Source organism: Thamnophis sirtalis, unplaced genomic scaffold, assembly GCF_051295495.1.
Source record: "Thamnophis sirtalis isolate CommonGarterSnake01/CBP01778 unplaced genomic scaffold, rThaSir2_p1.2 scaffold_4, whole genome shotgun sequence".
Lineage (NCBI taxonomy): Eukaryota > Metazoa > Chordata > Lepidosauria > Squamata > Natricidae > Thamnophis > Thamnophis sirtalis.
Genome location: NW_028261384.1, coordinates 24,705,798 through 24,730,336, shown reverse-complemented (window position 1 = coordinate 24,730,336; position 24,539 = coordinate 24,705,798). Strand labels below are relative to the sequence as shown.

General features: G+C 34.6%; 1 protein-coding gene across 2 annotated transcripts in view; it reads left to right on the top strand.

Moving 5' to 3' along the window:
• Nucleotides 1-24,539, top strand: part of CFAP69 (cilia and flagella associated protein 69) — a 52,202-nt gene that overhangs the window by 6,026 nt on the left and 21,637 nt on the right. For both annotated transcript variants that reach the window (XM_014073350.2, XM_087712630.1), the window contains exons 4-16: nucleotides 3,783-3,895; nucleotides 5,526-5,602; nucleotides 6,781-6,879; nucleotides 10,560-10,709; nucleotides 10,826-11,003; nucleotides 11,503-11,626; nucleotides 12,985-13,033; nucleotides 13,119-13,240; nucleotides 14,180-14,396; nucleotides 15,467-15,631; nucleotides 16,823-16,935; nucleotides 18,469-18,587; nucleotides 20,522-20,603. In XM_014073350.2, coding sequence (XP_013928825.2) covers nucleotides 3,783-3,895; nucleotides 5,526-5,602; nucleotides 6,781-6,879; nucleotides 10,560-10,709; nucleotides 10,826-11,003; nucleotides 11,503-11,626; nucleotides 12,985-13,033; nucleotides 13,119-13,240; nucleotides 14,180-14,396; nucleotides 15,467-15,631; nucleotides 16,823-16,935; nucleotides 18,469-18,587; nucleotides 20,522-20,603 — 1,608 coding nt within the window. The remainder of the gene's footprint in view (nucleotides 1-3,782; nucleotides 3,896-5,525; nucleotides 5,603-6,780; nucleotides 6,880-10,559; nucleotides 10,710-10,825; nucleotides 11,004-11,502; nucleotides 11,627-12,984; nucleotides 13,034-13,118; nucleotides 13,241-14,179; nucleotides 14,397-15,466; nucleotides 15,632-16,822; nucleotides 16,936-18,468; nucleotides 18,588-20,521; nucleotides 20,604-24,539) is intronic.

The window sequence follows — 24,539 nt, the reverse complement described above, 5'->3', positions numbered from 1 at the left end:
TTGGGGAGGGGGGAATGGGTCCATTTTCATGAAAAACGTGCCATTTTGGGGAGGTTTTTAGAGTGCAAAAACTTTTCCCCCCCTTTTGGAAAGCTCTTTATCTGATTGAATTACATTGATCAAGTGCTGTGCCAGTAGAAACAAGGTCTTAGTTGCTGCAGATTGTCAGCAATTTCCTTCTCCAGCACATGGATAAATATACCTGGAAACATCTACCTACCTACCTACTGTATCTCTTTATGTCTCTCTCTCTCTCTCTCTCTCTCTCTCTCTCTCTCCCCCCTTCCTACTGTATTTCTATATATATATATATATATATATATATATATATATATATATATATATATATATATATATATATATATATATATATATATATATATATATATATATATATATATATATATATACTTAAAGTCACAACCCCTGGTATGCCCAAGTGTGGGAGGAAGGTCACACTTCCACTCTCTGTCATTAGGCTCGTCACAAGAGTCCATCCAGACAGAAACCCAATATTTTTACTGTTGCCTTTGTTATATTTGTGTTTTTTATTTGTGCTGATAAATAAATAAAGGAAGACTAGTATAGATCTATTTCAAGCTATTTAGCTCTCATCAGCTAGCCATATCCTTACTGGGATTCGAACCTGTGCTCTATTGCCTTCCCTGGGAAGGCAATAGAGCACAGGTTCGAATCCCAGTAAGGATATGGCTAGCTGATGAGAGCTAAATAGCTTGAAATAGATCTATACTAGTCTTCCTTTATTTATTTATCAGCACAAATAAAAAACATATATATATATATATATATATATATATATATATATATATATATATTCTTTCTCTCTATATCTTTTATCTACCTAACTACTCACTCTCTCTACCTACCTACTGTAATTCTCTCTCTCTCTCTCTCTCTCTCTCTCTCTCTCTCTCTCTCTCTCTCTCTCTCTCTCTCTCTCTCTCTCTCTCCACCTACCTACTATTTTTTAAAAAATTGCCTCTTCAAAACCTTGGTGTGTCTTATACTCTGAAAAATACGGTAATACTCTTTGATATTAACACAAAAATAACCATCAACTTTATACACAAATGTTCTTTATGAATATTTCAATGGATTCTATGTTAACCATACTCCCAGTATCTTGTACATTATACAAATCTTCCTCTGAGATCTAGTTCAGGAATTTTTTGTTCAAACCATGTGCAGGATCTCATTTAAAGTCTTCTTGGTCAAGCTCACCATTCTTTGGTTAAATGTCTAGCATTCAGTAGAAAGTCACAGAAATTAAGTTTCTCCCACTGACAATATTGTCATTGTATAAATTCATTTGCAATATTGTATTGTGTATTATCTTTTGCTTGAGTACATTTTTGTGGAAAGATTGATGATAATGCCAGGTCTTTCAACTTCCTTGCTAGATCTTCAGAATCTATTGTGATATGACTATAATGTCACATTTCTAACCTATATTGCCAAACAGCAAATTTCACAGGCTGGTAGGTCCAGTCAGCACAGGTTTATTTCAGTTCATCATTCTAATGAATTTGCCAAGTACTGCAAATCTTTTTATATGTTGAAGGGCACAGCTACGTCCCCTCTGCCCTTCAAGGCTCCTTCTTCCTGTCTTCCTGTCTACAATGTGTGTATTTGTGAATATATGTAAGTATGTTTTCTACTGTAGGCTGTTTCTTATAAGCCCAGAGGTACAGAATAACTTATGTCTCTTACATTTGGTAGCCTTTATCCACTGGGCTTTTTTTTTTTTTGTATGATTCTTTTTTTTCATGGACAATTGTTTTCTTAATCAGTTCCTATCATGCACTGCCAAATTCCTTTAGCATGCTCCCATTGTTTATTTATATTCCCCTTACAATCTTTATGTAGGCTGTAAATCACTCTAATCCACAATTGGCATTTTCAGACACACCATTGCAATTAGCATTACTCTGGAGATTACCTTTTCAGCTCTCATTGTGAAGCTTCACACAGAACATGATAGTCTTAGCTCCCCAAACATTTAACTTTTCTAAGTGGCCCAACTTGGCAGAAGATTGCCAGATATGAACATTTAAAATCTTTATTGCTGATAAGAATGAAGACATATATAAGAAATGATCTGTCCTGCATAGTACAGTCAATGCTTTATGGTTCAGAGTGCTTATCCAAATTAACAGTTCTCTGGTTATAACCTGAATTATTTTACAAAAGACTTTTTATGAGTCTGAGTAATGTTGCTTAGTGACTCACCAAATTTATCCTATATATTCAGCTGAACACAGTTCCATAAAACATCCCGTTCTATGGTCATTTCCCTCTTTTTGTTGTATTACTCTTGTTTATTGACAAAATTCTACTTGCTTTCTCTGTTCAGTTGCTTGCATTATTTGATATATATTTGATATGTAATAGTAATTTTAATTTTTATGTTATGAATATAATCTACTTGTATATATATTGTGTGTGTAATGGCAGAAAGTGAAGAGGAACTAAAGAGCCTCTTGATGTGAGTGGAAAAGGAGAGTGCAAAAGTTAGCTTGAAACTCAACATTAACAAACTAAGATCATAGCATCCAGCCCTCTCAATTCCTGGCAAATAGATGGGGAAGAAATGGAAATAGTGACATATTTTATTTTCCTGGGCTTCCAAGATCACTGCAGATGGGGACTGCAGCCAAGAAATTAAAAGATGCTTGCTTCTGGGGAGGAAATCTATGTCAAATGTAGACAGCATACTAAAAAACAGGGACATCACCTTGCCAACAAAAGTGCATTTAGTCAAGACTATGGTTTTTCCCAGTTGCAATGTGTGGCTGTGAAAGTTGGACTATAAGGAAGGCTGAGCACCAAAGAATTGAGACCTTTGAACTATGGTGCTGGAGAAGACACCTAGGAGGCCCTTGGACTTTAAGGCAATTAAAGCGGTCAGTCCTAGAGAGATCAACCCTGACTGCTCTTTAGAAGGCCAGATCCTGAAGATGAAACTCAAATACTTTGGCCACCTAATGAGAAGGAAGAACTCATTGGAGAAGAGTTTAATGCTGGGAAAGATTGAGGGCAAAAGAAGAATGGGACAACAGAGAATGAGGTGGCTGGAAGTAATAGGTGTGAGCTTAAATGAACCCCAGAGGAAGATAGAGGATAGGAAGGCCTGGAGGAGTGTTGTCCATGGGGTCACAATGGGTGGAACATGACTTCGCAATTAACAACAACATATTATGTGTAGTGCAGAACAGAATAGGATCTACTTCTGCATATTTTATGTAGGATAAAATCCCATATATGTAGTTATTTTATGATTGGTAATGGGTAAACATCACACAATCTAGGATTATTTTACTATTATACGACCAATATGGCTAGTTTGGATGGCTGATATGTCCATTGGAGCTGTTTCTTCCAATCTGGCACACCCCAAATATATTAGATTATGGTTTGCAATTCGCAGTAAGTGTTTTTAATGGACTGCTGCCTGAGAGCAATGAAAATTGTTTCTAGCTATTTTGGAAGGCACTAAATATATTTTAGAGTTGAGATTCTACTCAGCTATTTTTATTAATTACTAAAATATTATTTGGAGAAAAAGGTGAATTGAGATTGAGTAACTCTGAAAGATTTATTTATTCTCTTTACTATTAGAATTCTGGCACAGTTACCAACATGAAAATTGTTACTAATTTTACAACTAAAGTTTGGGATTTTGGTTTGTTTTTTTGTTTTTAATTTGTTATGCAAAATTATGTTTTCTGTAACCATTTTCCTTGATTGTTAATCATTATAAGCCTCTGAATGATTTAGCACTCATCTCTAAAATTTTAAACTTATGTGTGGAGAAAATTCAAACAATGGACAATGTTTTTATAGAAATTACATGTGTAATTCTTAAATTGTATGGGTAAGTACTTAATTAATGCTTCTGTTTTATTCTGATATTAACGACCTTCTAGTTTTAGTTGCCAGAAATAATATTCATTTATTTTCATTTTAGCAACAGCATATGACTTCAACATTTAGAATGTTATAATTATAATTTAGATATTGGTGAAAATATTCTCCACAAATTATGATTGCAGTAAATAAACTGAGCAAATATTATAATGTTACATTTCATTCAAAATTAATTTGAAAATGAAAACCCTCAGTTTATATATCATTCAGATATATAAAACCTTTATCTAAATTTGTGGATTCAACTTTCATATAAAATTAATGAAAATCTAAGAAACAAATAAATTAATAGAAAGACTCCATACTTTTATTACCTGATGCAGGTATTTTATTAGCTTAAATGAATTCAATTAGACCAACATAAAATATTTAGGAACTGTCAAGTATTTCTGCTGCTTGTCCTACATAGCATACTTAAACAGCAATTGTGTGCTAGTTTTCCTGGAACACAACCAACCATTCTTAGTAAACATAATGGATATTAGTATAACTACTTATTAAAAGTGCTAAAGGTATTTCTAAGTCTTGAATTTTTCAGATGTACTGAAATTATCCTTAAATACATTTAAGATTACCAATATGTCTTCTCCTCTGCTTATATTGTTTAACTTTGCTGCCACATAGTGGGCATATACATATTCACTAGTTATAATAATGCAGTTGCAAAATCTAAATATTTCATTGCTCTTTCCTGAAGAGAGGAATGAAACAAAGCTTATTACTGTATGTTTTAAACATCTTAGTAATATTAAAATATCAATGTTTTTCTGCAATACTTTTCATTCAGATTGTCCTCAATAGAATTGCTACACAGCTAGAGGATAGCACTGTTTTCAAGTATTAGATTAAGATTGGAAAAGCTCACAGTCAGATTCATGCTCATCTAAATCTCAAGATACTCAGTCATGTTGGGTCAGTTGAAATTGGTCAGCCTAGCCTATTTCATAAGATGGTTGCAAAAGATTAACAGAAAGTGGACAGTGAGATTTTTTTATGTTGCCTCGCCTTTGGGAGGAAAGGCAAGATATACATGAAATAAGGAAATAAATAGGCAAGTCTAATGACATTACATTCCAGAGGGACAAAGTGATTACTGATAATCAGATTATCCCATAGGCTTGTCCCTTGGCAGAGTTACTTCATATTAGGATTTTTCTGTAGTATCTGGTAGGCAGGGTCACTGCTGGCATATAGGGCCACCTTGTACAGAATTGTGCTTAGTATTCCACAAAAACAATCTTTTTAATATTAAAATTTATTAAATGTAGTTACAATTACGTGAATGCCTCCTTGATCATTAATTTTGGTGGACAAAATGTGTATATAAAGTTGGTGAGCCTGTTGTTGATACTTTTATTTCCTGTTTTTTAACTTGCCATTGATCTTCCCTTTTATGTTGTGGTCTTTTGTGGCATACCTTTTGTACACCAGATTACAATGGCTTTGTTGCTAGACTTAATTTCCATTTTTTTTATTTTTTCATGAAAATTGTAGTCATTATTATTCAAGTATTTATCATTATTTCTCTCATGCTTTTTAAAATGCATCTCTAATAATTGATACATTTAATTCTGCAGATTACCATTTTACAAAAAGAAGTTATCTGATGAAGAAAAGTATGCTAAAGAAGTTCAAGAATCAATTGCACAATTGGGTAATATTAGATGTAGACATACCTTCCTTATATAACTTCACCTCAACTGAGGACCACCATTTGAAATGGTTGTAACTCATTCATTTGTAACTTCATTACTTGGGTACTTGGGAGACCGCCTCCTGCCGATTACCTCCTTGAGACCGATTAGATCTCATAGATTAGGCCTCCTCCGAGTGCCATCTGCCAGCCAGTGCTGGCTGGCCACTACGCGGAGGAGAGCCTTTTCAGTGGTAGCTCCGACCCTCTGGAACGAGCTCCCCGTGGGGATCCGTCCCCTCACCACCCTTCAGACCTTCCGCGCAGCCCTCAAGAACTGGCTATCCTGCCAGGCCTGGGGGTAGAGATTGATCTGCCGCCACCCGAATGTTGGATGAATGTTGTTTACTTTTTAATTATATGTAATGTTATATGTTATTGTCTGTATCCCCCTTCCTACGAGTTGTTAGCCGCCCTGAGTCCCCTCAGGGAAAAGGGCGGCCTATAAATAAACCTATTCAATTGAATTCAATTCAATTCATTCATCGGGGTGATTGGACCCAATTATTTGCTTTTTTTTGCAGTGTTCGTGAGTGAATAATTGCAATGTTAAGAAAATCCATATTCATTAAACAAATGCAGTGCTTTTAATACAAACCCATTCTGAATTATGCCTTTTGGTAGAAATTGACAAAAAATGCTGGAACATGGCAGAGCCATGTTGGCTGGCATGCGCAGTATTGTCCGTTCCTCTTCTGGGATTCTGGGGTGCATGCACACATGACAATCAGCTGTTTTTTGCATGTGCTGGAAACCAGTTTCTGTTGTGTGCATGCGCACCAGCCAGCTGATCGTCACACACACATGCACGCGAGTAACCAGAACAACAAGCTGGCTGGTGCATATGCACATGCCGAAAACTGGAAGTCCATTTGCCATGTGCATGCCCATTTGGCAGCTTCTCTTCTGGGACACATCCCCAACGAGTGCACGCACACTCTCTTTTTAGCACTTGGTGATGAAAAGGTTCACCCTCACTGATATAGTGGGATAGTTTATTTCTCCTTAGCTCTTGAAACAAAGAGCATTGTAACTAAATACCAAGAAGAAATGCATATAATGTTCATATATAAATAAATGAATAAAACTCATGCATCAGAATGTCATAAAAGTGTATTATAGTTTGCCTGTTGTTTCAGGTCACTTGGTCAGAGTTCCATGTTCCCAAATAAGAATACAAATATGTAAATGCATTATTAGCTTTTACCATGCTGAGCCATCAGTAAAAGAATTTGAAGGTAAGTTATTTTATATTTTGATATATTTAATAAAATTAGTTTACCACGATGTTAAAAATATGAACAGTCTATCTATATAGTAAATGAGAGAGCAACAAGTTGGTTGAGGAAAACTGTAACATCATGTAGAATACAGATATTTCATATGAAATCTTACATGGTTGACTGTTGTGGCCCAGCAGGAGCCGTTGGAGCTGCCACCAGACTCCGACAGCGAGGGGCCCTATGAGTCGGCTCTGGAGGATGTGGAGGACCCTGGACAGAGTTTCGACTCTGAGCAGGGTGCAGAGAGGCTGGTTGGCCACCAGGAGGCGCCTGAGCCTTGGAGCAGTGGGGAGGAGACAAGGGAGTGTGATCGTGATGTCATGCATTGGAGCAGTGGGGAAGAGCCAAGGGAGTTGGATGGTCCTGGATGCACGACACCAGAGAGCTAATAGGCGTAAGGAACAGTTGCGCAGTTACAGGAGATAATTGCACTCAACCGGTGGTAATTAGGCTCCTCTCAAGACTATAAAAGGAATAATTGCGCATACGCCCTTTTATAGGAGTCATTGTATTCACTAATACATGGCTAGCTTGGCAGGCTGGATTGCTGCCAAGGTTAGTCTGTGCTGGATTGCTGCCACCACCTTGTCTGTGCTGGATTGCTGTCAAGGGAAATATTTATCTTTACAAATATATTTCAACCATTATGCCTTAGATGTCTGAATGAAATGTCACACAAGATACTATACTAGAAGTACGATGAAGAAAAAGGAAGGAACCTAGCCGAGATGGCTAAAATATTGGCATATCTTAAAGACCACTCAAATGAGAGATATAAACGAGACTGGAAAAAATGGATTGACTATACACAAAACAAATATGGGACTAAGAAATTCCAGATAGCCTATGCTTAAGATTAGGAATAATTTAAACTGCTTAAAGTTTGTGCAACAGCAAGAAGCTAAGTTCAACGCAGAGATCTTATTGACTTTTTTTTTTAATTTCCTTTGTTTTAATATATTTTAGACTGTGTTTGTTAAAAAGCTACACCGTGTACGGGCTCTGGGAAGTCGGGGGGGGAAGGGAGGTGGGGTCTTAGGGGGGGAGGGGGAAATATAATATGTGCTAGATTTTAAAGTAACACGATTCCACTTGTATACTGTTGCTCTTTAATTCTAGTGTAAAAATAGGACAAGCTGAATATATTGATAGATAGTAGAAATACACTGAAGGAAGGAGTAGAGGGAAAGAAGAAAGAGGGGTAGAGAGGGTGGGAGAGAGGATTGGAGGGAGGGTGAGAAGGAAAGGAGGGAGTGTATTGGGAGAGAGGAGTGATAGAGGGGGAGGGGGGAAGTAGGGTAGAGGGGAATGTTGGAGGGAAGAAGGAAAGTTGGAGGGGGGCGAAAGAAAGGGTGTATGGAGGGTCGAAGTGGTACATTGGGTTTGTATTTTGGGGGTTATTGTTGACAAGAGGAATGGCTGTGTATTGTGTAATGTTATATGGCCCCGGTTATGCACAGTATATATGTGACTGTACGAAATGAAAATGGAAAGTAAAACACATTTACACAAGAAAAAGGAAGGAACCACTGTTTCTTTGCTATGGAGAAATGCTTATTTTGAGTAAAAATGTGAATTAAATCACAAACACATTTGTTACTTTTGTTTATTAAAGTAATACATTTAGTTTTACTTTACTAGACTACTTATTTTTATCATATCTTGTTAAATTTAATTATTTCTAAAGAAGTTGTGTGTATTTTAAATATAATAGATCAGTCCCATTGAAAATTCATGTATTTCCAACATTGATGCATTGAATAGACATAAATATTCATAATTTTATTTTTATGCAAATATGCAGGTCATCTACAAGATGGCAGCCCCCTGATCTCTAGAATCACTAATATTTTTCATTATTGTTATAATATGAAATAATTACTGGTAATTATCATGTTGCTTAACCTTAATTATAAGGTTTGTCCTATGGTTACCATTTCTGCATAGAAAACAATTATATGCACATTATTTGCATATAGCACTACATTGTTGCAGTAGTGCTATGCCCTCTTTTGGGGTTTAAATACAGAGATATGTAGAAAAGTACTACTAGTGAGCAATTTTTCGTAGATTGGATTCCATATAATTTAATCATTTTGTGGTATAGGTGTCTGGAATAAACTGAAATTCCACCACAAATTCAAATTTAGTTTTCCTCTTTTAATATAAAAAGTTCTGAGTAGCATAGAAGCATAATTCCATATTTAGTGCTAATCTAACAGATCATGGAATATGGTATCTATGAAGAAATTTAATAACTGTTCCATAAATGTCGGCTTAGCCCTGAAAGGGAGAAAGGAATAAGACATAATAAGATTGCCTTGCCTTAACTCTCTTTTGTGTAAGAGGAATGAGAGAGATTTTCAATTTCTGTTATATCTTTTAATAATAAAATAGAGTTCCAGCAATTCATGTGGTGCCAATTTCCTCTATCTGAAAAGCCTAACATCTATTAATGAATCAAAGGTGTATAGGAATATGTGTTAACCATAGTTTATTTTCAGCACTGTGTTTGCATGTATCTCCATTATTATCCTTTATTCTGTAAGGAATAAACAAGCTTAATATATTACTTCATGTTTAATCAAACTAGTAATACAATCAGAAATAATAGCCTGACTTTAATTAATACACATTTGTTTATTCTGATAATATTTATCAATTCTAGATAAACTGCTTGGGAGTGCAGTGTGGTAGTTAAGGTGTTAAACTATAAGTAGTCTTTGACTTACAACAATCCATCTACCATATTTTTCAGACTATAAAACATACCAGAGTATAAGACGCACCATGATTTTGAAGAGGTTTAAAAAAAAAAAAGTTTTTGCACTCTGCAGGCCTCCCAAACTTTCTGCACGCCTTGTTTTTTGCCAAAAAAAGGGGGGGCATACAGAGGCTTTGGGAGGCTTGTAGAGTGCTCCTGGGGGCTGCGGGGAGCAAAAATTGCCTGTTTTTTGCTCTTTTTTGCCCTCCCAAGTCCTCAGGAGCACTTTGCAAGCTTCCCAAACTTTCTGCACATCCATTTTTGCAAAGAGGGCAGCTTTCGGTAATCCAAAAATGCTGTATTCAGTATATAAGGAGCACCCAGATTTTCACCCTCTTTTTTGAGGGAAAAGTGTACCTCTTATACTCCGAAAAATACAGTAGTAATCATTTAAGGTTATAACAGCACTTTAAAAAGTGACTTAGCACTGTTTTCCACACTTACAACCTTTGCAGGATCCCCATGTCACATGATCAAAATTCGCATGTTTAACAATTGGTTCATAATAGTTACAATATTCTGGAGTCATTTGATCAGCTTTTGTGACCTTCTGACAAGCAAAGTCAATGGGAAATTAATTGTAACAACAATGCTACCAACTTAACAACTGCAATAATTCACTTAACTGCTGTGGCAAGAAGAATTGTAAAGTGGGGCAAAACTCACTTACAAATGTTTCACTTAGCAACATAAATTTTGGGCTCAATTGTGGTCATAATCTGAGGACTACTTGTAGTTAATGCCATTCTCAGACATGGAAATTCATTTACCATGAATTCTTGGAGGACAGCATGCTATAAATCTAATGAATAAATACAAGTATTTTGTTGCGTTAAAGTAATTTGACTTGTTCCAATTTTTCTTAATACAGGTTATCAACCTACAAGTGCAAATTATAAAAAGCAGATTGTAGAATTAGGAGGTTTAGCAGAGACTATGGTTTTATCACTAACACTTGTTGAAAACCAACTTTCTGAGAAATTATGGTTCATTAAAACTTTGCAACATCTTTCTATTTCTGGTTAGTATGATTTATATTTTAAAAATATTGTAGCTAATCCTTATCTATTTTAGTTTCTTTTTCAGTAAAATGCTGGCAATTCAAAGGGAGCTAATTATCAACCATTTCTTTTTCAGAAGCAAATTGTAAACTTATGATGAAAGCTGAAGCACCAAGAATATTATGTTCTCATCTGAATGACGTTGATCCCTCTGGGCAATTATTATTCCGTTCCTCAGAAATCCTTTGGAATTTATTAGAAAAAACCTCTAAGGAACAAATTATTGAACAACTCAGTAACTTGGAATGTGTACAGTTAAGCCTATTTAAAATACTTTATATAAACCTAGTTTTTACATGCTAGTTTATACATTAGAAGCTGGCATTTTTATCTTCTATTTCTCATATGCATTAAAAAGAAAAGTAGAACAAGCATTTTTTTTTACTAATGTTCCATTCTATTTGAATTATTTATTGATATAAAATAAATTAAAATCAATAGATTATGGACTAAGTACTTTCTTCCTTCTAAACCTTTTCTATATAACATTTATTGGTTTGGTGTATATTAAACCAAGAACAAAAATATAAAAAACATGACATGGAGATGCTGCAGTGACTGTAATTTAGAGGAACAGGGACTGTAAGTTGGAGAACCTACCATTCGTTTAACGCTGTCTAAAACATGAACAGTCACTGAATAAATGTTTTTAAGTGAGGACTACTAAGTACTGTTTAGTATCTAGGAATGATATTATGTTTCAATTAGAAAAAGCATAGGTATTAAAATATAGAATTGTATTGTTTTACGTAGGGCTCTGAAGGACGCATTTACAAATTTACTTATACACGGTTTCCGCCATTATGATCGTCAGTTAAGAAATGACATTTTGGTGATAGCTACCCTTGTTGCTCAGAACCCAGGAGCTCCAATGATTGTATGTATACTTGATTTTGAATTTTGGCAAATTAAAAATGAAAATTAGTTACATATTCTGTTAATATCATAGTGCCAGCTTTTTTAGTATAGCCACAGCCCTTTCTTCCTTAAAACACATTTATCTTTTTCTAAATAATTATTTCTTGCCTTGGAATTTTATACTATAGAGAAAAACATATAATTATGTTTTCAGTGATAGCAGTTAAATATGGCAGGCATTATATGGTCTTTCTTTATAAAAAAAGGTTTATTAAATGATAATAAATTCTGAAATGAGGTTTCAGAAGTTGTGACATGGAAGATAAGAAATTAACTCATATGAAAATATAATTAACACTGAAAAATTTGTAGAAGAGATGATAATCTTATATCTTGACTTTTTCTCTTATCTTAAAATGAGATTTAAATTTTACACCTAATAACTTTGTAAAATATCACTGGATCAAATATCATGTTTTTCTTTTTTTCTTTTGTGTGCATTTATGTGTGTATGTGCATTTACATTTTACTTTTATCCTGTATTAAAAATATTGTTTCCTGTATCATCAAAGTGCCCATATTTCTGCTATTGTTCATTAGTTTGCATATTAATATAATTGATACTATTGTGAAGTACCTGTTATTCATCTGACAAAGAAGAGGTAAATTTGGTGTAAAACAATGCTAAGAAGGTATGAATAATAAAAGCCTGAACCTGCATCAGTTTTACTTTTCAGTTACTTATGAACTAGAGATTACTACTTCTATATTTCTTTCATTTCTTTGTTATTCAGCTGTAATTTTATATTGTCACATTTTGCCTTGGACAAGCTCTGGCTGCAAGATTATATCTTCTGGCCTAATATAAGTATTTTGATCAGGATCTAACTTTTTAATAGGTGGTCCATTCCTCATTGATTATAAAAAGGCTATATTGTAAGTCTACCTTTCCAACTGAGAGCAATAAAATGCCTGGTTTTGGTTTGTTTTCTAATTAGTTCTGTATATAAAATTAACTTTATTGAGACATTAGCCATTTATAAATAATTTGGGAAATTATATTTCATCTTCAGAATTGGACCTACTCCTTTTCTTATCCCAGAGCTCTGCCTTTTGCCATAGCACTAAAATTAATAATTCTGTTACTTTTTAAGACCTGAACAAAAAATAATCCTAAATTCATCCATTTCAAATGTTTGTGAAGAGCTACATTGATTTACAAATGCCATTTCATATTTTCTAAAAAGTAATTTCTATCCATCCATCCACTGTTTAAAATATTTCCATGTGCTTTAGTCTATTATAAATTTAAAAATAGCACAAATATAAATACAACAGCTTTGTACATGTCTTAACTTTATGTGTATGTGTGTTTAGGAAACTGGATTTACCAAGCAATTAATACTATATGCTACTTTTGATGAAAGTAAGTATTTTAACCATTAATGCTTTATCATGTAAATGTGAACCATGGATTTTTATTGATAAAATGTGTTTAATTTCATTCACAGTGAAAACTCAGAGTCCTTTGGTAAAAGGTCTTAAGCTTACTTCCTGTTATGAAGACTTTGAGCTGAAAAAGCTGCTGCTTAACATGCTTACTGTACTAGCAAAAGATTTGTGTTCTGTTCAGGTAGGTCATAAAATAATTGAAATCAATCATAATTACTCAAGACTTTTAATACTACATGTTTTAAGAGAGTTATATTAATACATCTGTAAATGTACGTTTATGTTGAAATTGACAATACTGCTAAACGTTCAGCTACTAGCACCAAAAAGCTTCATGCCAGTTATGTCAATACATAGGCAAATATTTCCCCTCCCTCAGAAGAATGTTGTTCTAAAATAACTTTTGTATATTCAGAGAGAAATTAACAGCCCAATAATTGTATAAATTCATAGAAGTTGTCAAGTACAAAATATAAAATAACAATTTTAAATAGATTGTATCTTGCATACCCACTTCCCAAAGAAAATAATCAGAGGAATATAACAAAAGTACTTATTGTGTGTATTTGGAGGAAGGGGAGAGAATGAGAATGACGTGGTTGTGGTTGCAAATGACTGGTATCAGCAGATATAAATTTTACTCCTTTTCTACATTCGTTGCAACATTTATCAAAAGTGGCAAATTAATAGTATGCAGCGAGGTGGCTTGCTACTTGTTTGCACCGGTTTGGGTGAACCTGTAGTGGACATTGGGACTGGGTTGCTGAACCGGTAGGGATGGCCAGCTGGCCACACTCCCAAACTGGTTCCCGGCACACATGCCATTGCCAGCATGTTTTTTGCTAATTTTATAATGTTCTGCACATGCACATAATTAACGGGCAACTGCGCATACGCAAACAAAGTGTGGCAGGTGTATGAGCGAAGTGAACCTGCAATAACACTGGCAGCATCTCACCCTTGTATACAAGGAGCATCACGTTTCAAATTTTATGCAAAACGTAACTTTAAAAATGCTTTCTGCATGTACTAACATGAGAAAATTAAAAGTATATTGTTATCCGTTTACTATTGAAATGATTTCTTTTCAAATTATATTTTATCTCCTTTCCTTGTTTAGCTATTGCATGAAGGTAACGTTATACTGGCTTTGTTTAATTATTTAAAACCAAACGAAAAGGGAAGAGCACTTGATATGTCTGCAGCACAGTATGAAGAGTTACAGCTTCTTGGCATTGCTACATTAGCAACAATGGCTCCCTTATTGATAGAAGACTATATGCTGTGCAAGGGAAATGAACAGCTGCTGGAGTTTCTGAAATGGTGTGTGAGCAATGGTGAGTCAATAAGGCAAGATAATTTTTAGCCATGGTGAATAGAATGCAGTATTGCAGACTAGCGTACTGCTCACTCTGGATAGTTCGATTCTCACCGACTCAAGGTTAAATCACTCTTCCATCCTTCCGAGGTCAGTAAAATGAGTACCTAGATTGTTGGGGACCATATGCTGATTCTTTAAACTGCTTATAGAGGGCTGTTAACCATTATGAAATGGTATGTAAGTCTAGGTGCTTTTGCTAATGAAATGCTGTGATTTTTGATATAGAGCTAAATTTGCTTTTAGGTTAAGAACTATATGTACCAGTTTTATCCTGCTTGATTTTCTCTCTATACTTGTGAGTAAGACATGTCATATGACTGTTGCAGCATGCCCATGATCACATGATCAGAATTTGGGCACTTGGCAACTAGCATGTATTTATGAGCAGCTGAAGTGTCCTTGGTCATGTGCTCAGCTTTTGTGTCTTTTGAAAAGCAAGTCAATGGAGAAGCAATATTCACTTAACTATCATGAGCTAACTTAGCAACTGCCATGATTCACTGAATAACCATGGCAAGAAAGGACATAAAAGGGTGCAAAATCTCATTTAACAGCTGTCCACTTAGCAGTGGAAATTTTGGGTTCAATTATGATTGCAAATAGAGGATTACTGTATAAGAAATTTTAAAATGAAAAACTTTTACTATATTAATTTACTACTGTTAAGTGAAATACACAGCAACATTCTCTGGGAACAAAATATATTTTTTTAAAAATTCTTATATAAGTAGCAAGAAATTTCTGCATGTTCTCTGCCACCATGTAGCTTTGGAGATTGAAGCCCAAATATACAGCCATGAATGTGCAGCCAGAATATTAAAGAGCCATGATTTTATCTTCCTTTTTCTATGAGGATTATATGTTCAATAAAACTTTAAAATTATATAATTAGATATTTGGGAAATATCTATGTTACAGTAATATAGTAGAGTGCTGACATTTACAATAATGTTTCAAACACGATAATATGAAAAGCTTTATAGTCTATAATTTGAAATAAAATGAATATTTTTTATTTCTTTACAGATCCCTTCTTTACTCAAGGTAATAGTTTCCATGGCGTAGGTGGTCGTGGCACCAAACTTGCACAGATGCGCTTCTGTTTGAGAGTCCTGAATCCAGTTGTATCTCTCGCTGATGATGCTGTAAATGTTGACCTTTGTGGTCAAGGAGCAATTAATCAACTGTTGGGTAACATATATCTGAAATTAATTTTGTTTCATTAACTTTAAAGTTGTCTGAATAAAAATAAAGCTCAGTTTTAGTTTTATTATTCTTTAAAGCAATATAGTTTTTCCTCATTTTTTTCAAACTGACTGCATTTTCTTTGTAAGTACTTTCTAATATACAAGACACTTAATAGCAGGGTAATCTTAAATAGGGCACCTCTGGCATCTTCTAGGGGTTTTGTTTATTTGTTTATTTTATCTGTAAAACCGAATGCAGCCAGTTCACTAGTAGCATGAATTTACCGTAAAACTAGAGAGGTATAATATTAATTCTGCAATGATAGCATATTTTATATATTTTATCTAAAACCGTGAATGCTATTTTTTCATATGTGGAGAGCATGATTATGATATTATATTGCTTCTCTGGCATGTTTCATAATATTCCATTCAAAGGAATATTTACAGTTAAATTATATTACTTTCTCTAGCCTCATACCTTTGAGAATGAGAATTTGTATTCTTCAATATGAAGAATTTTGACTGAAATGTCCCTACCTCTGCAAGGATTCCCCATTCCCGACAATGGAATCCTTTTTTGATTTGTAACTTTAAGCTTCATTATCTTCCTTCATTTCCTTTACTGAAAAATAAGAATCCTCAGACAAATGATATTTATATTTAGGAATCTGTCTTAGAGGGTGGGCAGTTCATAGGCTCTTTGCTCAGGAGCTTCTGGCTTGTAACATGCTATACTCCTGTTTTGTTTAAGATTTAGAATATTGCAAAAGATAAAAATGTATATTGCAAAAAGATGTATGGTTTTTCTGAGAGTCAGAGTATGGAATTAATGGGCCTTGTTCTTGTTATCATTTGTGTGTTCAAAAACATTGAAGAAGGGCATCAGACTGACATCTGTCTCTTAAGTGACATGACTGATTTCTCCAATAAATTGGACAAGAAATGATAATCACCATTTAGTCTTTTGTTTCTCCTAATAAAAATGCTGCATCATAATAAGAACCCCAACTTCAACTAGCTTTCCTTTTTTTTATCTGAGTGTAAGGATGGATTAAATATGTTAAAAGTCAATATGAATAAGTTTGAAATGTATTAAATTTGCAAAATAATATATTATTATGTAATGTATTCTACTAGTATAATAATTTCTAGTGTAGCAGCCATAACCATCTTTATTGCTCTTTTCCACTAGGTATTTTAAAATTCACCACAACTAATTATAAAGATTCTGCCCTTGTGATGGAAATTCAAAGTGATATCTTACTTATTCTGTCAACACTTTGTGAAAATAATATCCATAGAAAGGTTTGTATTTCCTCATGGATTTCAAAAGTTCATTGTGTGAATTTCCAATGAATAAGAAAGTGAAAAGTGACCCTTTGTTCAATGTTTTTTTACTTTATTTATTTATTTATTTATTTATTTATTTATTTATTTATTCATTCATTCATTCATTCATTCATTCATTCATTCATTTTACTCTATAGTGTCACCATGTATTAACATATTAAACTAGCATTCCTGAGTTGCTTTGAATGTTATTAGATTTTCAGATAACTTGGCTTTGGGATTGCATTATAACATGAAGTAGTAAAGATCAGGAGCAACCACATATAAATTGCAAAATATAGTACAGCTATTTTTATTTATGTAATTACTGTATATAAATATTCAACAAAAATTTTTAAAAGAATCTTGGAAATCCTTTAGTGTCGTCTTATACCTATGCATAAATACATTTTTATAACATCACTGATAAATGCAATTTAGCCTTTGTTTATAAACAATGTCAACAAAGAGAATCTACCATTTCCCAAGGCAGAATGTTCTGTTCCTTATTCTTTCTGATGTCCACTTGAATGTTCTGTTAAGTCCGTTGTTTCTTATTCTGTCTTCTGGAATAACTCTGAACAATTTAATTCATCTACGAACAGGTATTCAGATACAGGTAGTCCACAACTTACAACCACAATAAAAGAATTGACTCATTATTGCTTTTCAACTTATTATGGTTGCAGTGTCACAATGGTCACATGATCAGATTTCAGCCATTTGATAACTGAAATGTATTTATGACAGTCGCAGTGTCCCCAGGGTCATGTGATCAGCATTTGTGACCTTTTGACAAGCAAAATCAATGAGGAAGCCACATTTACTTAACAATCCTGTTATTAAGTTAATAGTGATTCACTTAACAACTATTGTTAACAAGTAAAATAATAAAATGGGGCAAAATTCAATTAACAATTGTCTTGCTTAGCAACATAAAATTTGGGTTCAATTATTGTTAAGTTGAGGACTACCTTTATTATATTGCAGGTATATCTCCTTTCAGTCTTCCCAGGTTAAATATATGTCAAAGTTCTAATCTTTCTCTCCTGAGTTTTATCTTCCAGGTTTCTTATCATTTTGGTTCCTCTTTTCTGAAAATGCTTCAGCATTGGGTACAGTTTTTAAATCAGAAGCAGATAAAAATATTTTGGATCCAATTATGTAATCTTTCTAAACCTATTGGCAGCTCTTTAAAGGAGTTATTTCTTTGCCTGGCCTCAGGAAGATACATTCTTAAGTTAAGGGAATGACACATGGCCACATCCTGTTGTCATCTCTGTAAAGTCTCTTAAAGTCCCAAATGAATATTTTCCTGAGCTTGCATAGCTATTGTGCAAGCCCAATAAAGGGCAAAGCTCTTATAAGAAACTACTAATGGGTATGGGAAAGGTGGTTATTATGTTCCAACTGGACACAATATTTTAGACCCAGTTTAACCAAAGTAGAAAAGACAGGAATAATTATTTATAATTCTTACAAAATAATGTAAGTTTGACTATTAAACAGGAGCTCTTTGGATGGGAAGGAGTGGATACACTTATTTCATTTTTGAAGATAGATGCCAAAAATTTCTATAGTGGATTGGGTCATAATCGTCTTCTTTTCTGTGCCCTGGACTGCTTATGGTAAATATAGCAATTTCCAAAAATTTTAATCTTTGATGGAAGGGTGACAGGGTTAGGGTTAGGATTAATTCAATGGATCACAATGAATCAAAAGCATTTTTTTAGTTTAGTCTGTAAGTGTTTAATTTTAAATGGTTGTGCTATTTAATTACTTATTTTTTTTCTTTTAGTGTTGTTAAGTTTAGGAATGATATTTGCTTTGTTTTAAAAGTCTCCCCAATTTTAATTTCCCTGTTTACTCCCATACTGCAAATATTAAATTCACACAATGACTTTGTACAAGTAGGGCCAATATTTTGAAGATTCTTTATTTATTTTATTTATTTTATCAAGCATTTACAAGATAACAGATTTAAGTATAAACATGATTATGAATACAGGAAATGGAAATGAATATGTGGGGACAGTAGGACAGGGACAGAAGGCACGTTGGTGCGCTTATGCAAGCCTCTTAATGAATTATTCTTAATTAATATTCTTAATAATTATTTCATAATATAATATATTCTTAATGAATATAATTTAATCTTAATGAAGATTATTCTTAATGAATAATCCTTCAACATACAGCTTATAACAATCATACTAATAATTTGACTTTTTGGAAGTTTGGCCATAAATCAAGTGGAGCATGTACATTGCATCCAGGAAGTCTCAAATGCCGGGCAAAAATTTCATGTATTAAACTGGAGTGCTTTTAAGAGTTCTGTGAGAATATAGATGAAAGTATAGACAGAGCCAAGATCTTAGGAGAAACTCATTAAAGGGCATATGTTGATATTAGACATTTCTTCACATTTATATTCATACATGTACAGAGCATACATACACATGCATAAGCTTAAACCAATACAGAAAGCTTCGGAGAGCATTGCAGAAAAATAAGGAAGTAAAAGAATTGGGTAGTGAAAACACAGGGGAGCACCTAAGGATGACATGAGAGATAGTCAAGGGGAAAGTTGGAATAAGCATTTAGGAAAAACTTGAAATGATGGAACTCATTGAGAAGGGATGAGGAAGGAAATGCAGAAGAGAGCAAAGGGGAAGCTGGGAGCTTTGCAGGCTAGTAGACTCCACCAGGAAGCAAAGAGACAGATCAGAAAATACAAGTAGTCCTTCCTTAATGACTCTAATTGGGACTGGAATTTCCATTTTTAAGCAATGCAGTCATTAGGCTAGGACCTGCTTCTGCCCTGCTGTGTTTACCTGAATTTCAACAACTCCCATTCCTTTATTTCTGCCCTTTTACTACTGTATATATCTGGGACTGTTTGGGTGGATTGTAGGGGTGATACAGAAATATAATTTTATCATATTTTATTTATCTATATATAAAATTATTGTATTTTACTCCAATTCCATTTTAAATTGTATTTGATCTAATTCCATTTTAAACTGTATTTGATCCAATTCCATTTTAAATTGTTTTTATCAGATTTTAGTAACAATGTGTCTGCACATTTATATGGTCCAAGGGCTAATCTATAAAGTAAACTAATTAACTGCTCTGCATATGAAAATATGTGGGGGATGGGAGTGTAGCATTCAGAGCAAAATGTCTACTGATCCGCATACTTTTTGCATTCTTGCCTTAAATTCTAGATTGTTATTATAGTGATACTCGTGTCAATAGGACTGAATTAGGTAAATCAGTGGTGCTACGTAACAAATGCAGGTTTTTAAAAATAATTTAATTTTTTGTGATTAAATATTTGTCAAATCAGGCGGTAGTCGTTTAATGTCAGCCACAACAATTTCTAATAATACATTATTACATAACAATGTGAAAATATTTTTTGTATATTTTGGACTTTGTATATGATCAATTATATTAGAAATTCTCCATTTGCAGCTTGATAATGAAAATCATTCATTGACAGTATAAAGTTTAAATTGAAAGTATATCCTACACATTGAAAATATTTTTATTTAAGGTGCTGTGTCATGGGTTGCACTATTTTAGAAGACTATTTTCTTGAAAAAGAAGGCCTCTTCACTCTATTAGATTTGCTTTTAGTAAGTACTATTATTTATACAAAACTGGACAAAAATATTAAGTACATTATTACTGAATCTTCTTAAAGTATTATAAAGCATCATTAAAATATTTTAATAACATTATTTTTCTTAATATTAAATTAACACTTTTTAACATGCATATATATATGACAACTACATTAATATAGTACAAAAGAATATTTTTAAAAAATAGTTGATTATATAAAAAATACATAAGGGACTATATCAAACTATGTAAGAAAAAGGAAAATAAAGCAAAATGAACATAAAATCCTTTGCAAAAGAGCAAACTAAACTAAACAATCAGAAAATGCATGCATGTAATACCTAATTCTAAATATAAAAGGAAAAAACTCAAAGAAAAAAATAGATTGTTATACTGTTCAGACAGATCACTGCATCACAAATCTAGGACTGAGGAATGACAAATTTCAGTACGTTAGCTTTATAGTTAGATAACAAGGTTCCTTCCATAAGTGCATAATCGTGTTTTACAACTATTCCTGCTCAAGATGATCAAGCAATGATATATTTGGAGAGCCAGAGATGAAGGACATCCCTCCATCCTGGTCCTCCTCGACCTCTCAGCGGCTTTCGATACCATCGACCATGGTATCCTTCTGCGACGACTGCGGGAGGTGGGAGTGGGAGGCACCGTGCTACGGTGGTTCTCCTCCTACCTCTCGGACAGGTCGCAGTCGGTGTTAGTGGGGGGGCAGAGATCGTCCCCTAGGCCCCTAAATTATGGGGTGCCTCAGGGTTCGGTCTTATCCCCCCTACTATTCAACATCTACATGAAACCGCTGGGAGAGATCATCCGCAGGCACGGGATTAGATACCATCAATATGCGGACGATACTCAATTGTATCTGTCCGCCCCGTGCCAACTCAATGAAGCGGTAGATGTGATGAGCCGGGGTCTTGAGGCCGTCATGGACTGGATGAGGATTAACAAGCTTGTGCTCAACCCAGAAAAGACCGAGTGGCTGTTGTGTTTTCCTCCCAAAGATTTGACTAATATTCCATCACTCAGGCTGGGGGGTCAAATTTTACACCCCTCAGAGAGGGCTCGCAACTTGGGAGTCCTCCTGGATCCGCAGCTGTCATTTGACCACCACCTAACAGCTGTGACCAGGGGGGCATTCGCCCAGGTCCGCCTGGTGCGCCAGTTGCGACCCTACCTGAATCGGGAGGCTCTCACAACAGTCACTCGGGCCCTTGTGATCTCCAGGCTGGAATACTGCAATGTGCTCTACATGGGGCTGCCCTTGAAGAGCATCCGGCGACTTCAGCTAGTGCAGAACGCAGCCGCGCGAGTGATCGCGGGTGCACCTCGATTCACCCGCATAACACCTATCCTCCGCGAGCTGCGCTGGCTACCTGTCGATCTCCGGATGGGCTTCAAGGTGCTATTAATCACCCATAAAGCCCTACATGGCAGTGGATCTGGATATTTGAGAGACCGCCTTCTGCCAATTACATCCCTGCGACCAATAAGATCCCATAGACTAGGCCTCCTCCGTATTCCATCGGCCAGCCAGTGTCGGCTGGCAACCACAAGGAGGAGGGCCTTCTCAGCAGTAGCCCCGGCCCTTTGGAACGAGCTCCCTGTGGAGATTCGTACCCTCTCCACCGTCCAAGCCTTCCGCATAGCCTTGAAGAACTGGCTCGCCCGTCAGGCCTGGGGATAAGGATAGTTACCCCTCCCGAATGATGAATGTATGTTGCCTACCATTTTATTATATGTCTCTATCTTGATGTTTGTATCCCCCCCTTCCCAGTTTTATGTGAGCCGCCCTGAGTCCCCTCAGGGAAAAGGGCGGCCTACAAATTCTAATAAAACCAAAAACCAAAACCATATATAAAGATAATTAAGTAATGAATCTACAAAAACCTAGAGGCAAACAAAATCGTAACCAAAAGCCAACAGGTTTGTCAAAAAGAGATCATGCCAGACAAATCATACTGCATTCTTTGACAAAGTGATAAAATTAGCAGACCAGAGAAATGCTATGAATATAATTTACTTGGCTTTCAGTAAGGCATTTGATAAAGTAGGCCACAACCTACTACTTGATAAGATAGAAAACAGTGGGCTAGACAATCACCACACATGGATTCATAACTAACTGCACTCATCGTGTAATCTTCAAGGGAATTGCATCTACATGGAAGGAAGTATGTAGTGGTAGTCCAAGGTTCTATCTTAGGCCCAGTATTCTTCAATATCTTCATAAATGACGTAGATGAGGCGATAAATGGGAAACTCATCAAATTTGCAGATGACACTAAGCTGGCAGGAATAACCAATATTCCAGAAGATAGACTTAAGAAACAGAAGGATCTTGACAGACTTGAACATTGGGTGTTATCTAACAAAATGAAAATCCATGATGAAAAAAGTAAGGTTCTACATTTAGGCAAGAAAAGCAAAATGAACAGGTACAGTAAATGTGGTGCCTTGCTCAATAGTAGTAACTGTGAGAGGGATCTTGGAGTCCTAGCGGACAATCACTTAAATATAAGCCAACAGTGTGCTGAAGCTGTCAAATAAAGCCAACACAGTCCTAAGCAGTAACAGAGGGATAGAATCCAGATCATGTGAAGTGTTAATACCACTCTATAATGCCTTGGTAAGACCACACGTGGAATACTACATCCAGTTTTGGTCGCTTTTAAGAAGACCATTTGTCTGAAATGATATAGGGTTTCCTGCCTGAGCAAGGGGTTGGATTAGAAGATCTCCAAGGTACGTTTCAACACTGTTATTCTGTTAAATTTTTTATATATTAAAATATGCTAGAGTTTGTAGATTTAGTTTAACAAAATATTAAAATTTTTAACCATTAGCTTTTTTTCTAAAAACACAATTAATCATAGTTATCTAAATAATAAGGCATTACAAGAAATACTGTATAGAAGCAACGTAAAATAAATAATTAAGTCAGCACACTCATAGTGCTTACCAAAGTTAAAACTAACTCCATCTCTAGCATATTAAGCTAACCTTCAGAGAGACCTAACCTTTTAAAAATTTCTTAGGTTTCCTTTGCTGAACTTATTTGAATTTTTAGTCATAAGAAATATATTTAACATTGCTTTAAAGCCTAAAGTCATTTATTGGGAAATATAGGATACTCTTGTATATTGTTTAAATTGAAGATTGTTTTTGTTTTAAATCAGTAACAAATTGTCAATTGTCTTAGTAAAGGCCTTCTTAAATATTGTCAATGCCTCTCACGTTTCAGAGAATACAAGATAATTGAGTTCAAACAATGTATTTTATATTGTTTGAAACCAAAATTTTACAAAATTTTAACTTTATTCTCAGTTAAGAAAATGTTTTTATTAAGAGACTGTGAGCATTTTATATTAATCAGTAAAACCAATGATAATTTTTACAGTTAAAGTACCATCCTTCAATTGTATGTCACACTCCTACTTCAGGACAGTAAAAAGGGATGAAAATTATAGTCATATATATTCCTATTCTGTGCCAAAGTAATGTTGTATTATAGAAACTATACATTTAAAAGTGCCAGTGTGGTATAATGGTTGAAGTTTTGGATGATTAGGGATATCTAAGTTCCAGTCCATCCTCAACCACTGAAGTTGCCTGGATAACTTTGGACTGGATTTTTGCTGTCTTGAACTCCTGTGTAAAAAGTGGGATATAAATCAATCAGTTATATTTCCTTTAAGAAAAAATGTCTTGGAACCATGAAAGCATGTTGAACTTATTACGATAATACTTTGCAGATACAATTGTACATTGTATGCTTTATTGAAAACCATATATTAGGTTTCAAAAAGCTTAGCATTGTTTTTTTAAAAAAATGTTCCCTAAAATGAAGTGAAAAATAGAAGTAAAAGTTTTGCTAGGATTTAAAATATGTATCATCTATTGTTGTCAGAGAAAAGATGATTTCATAC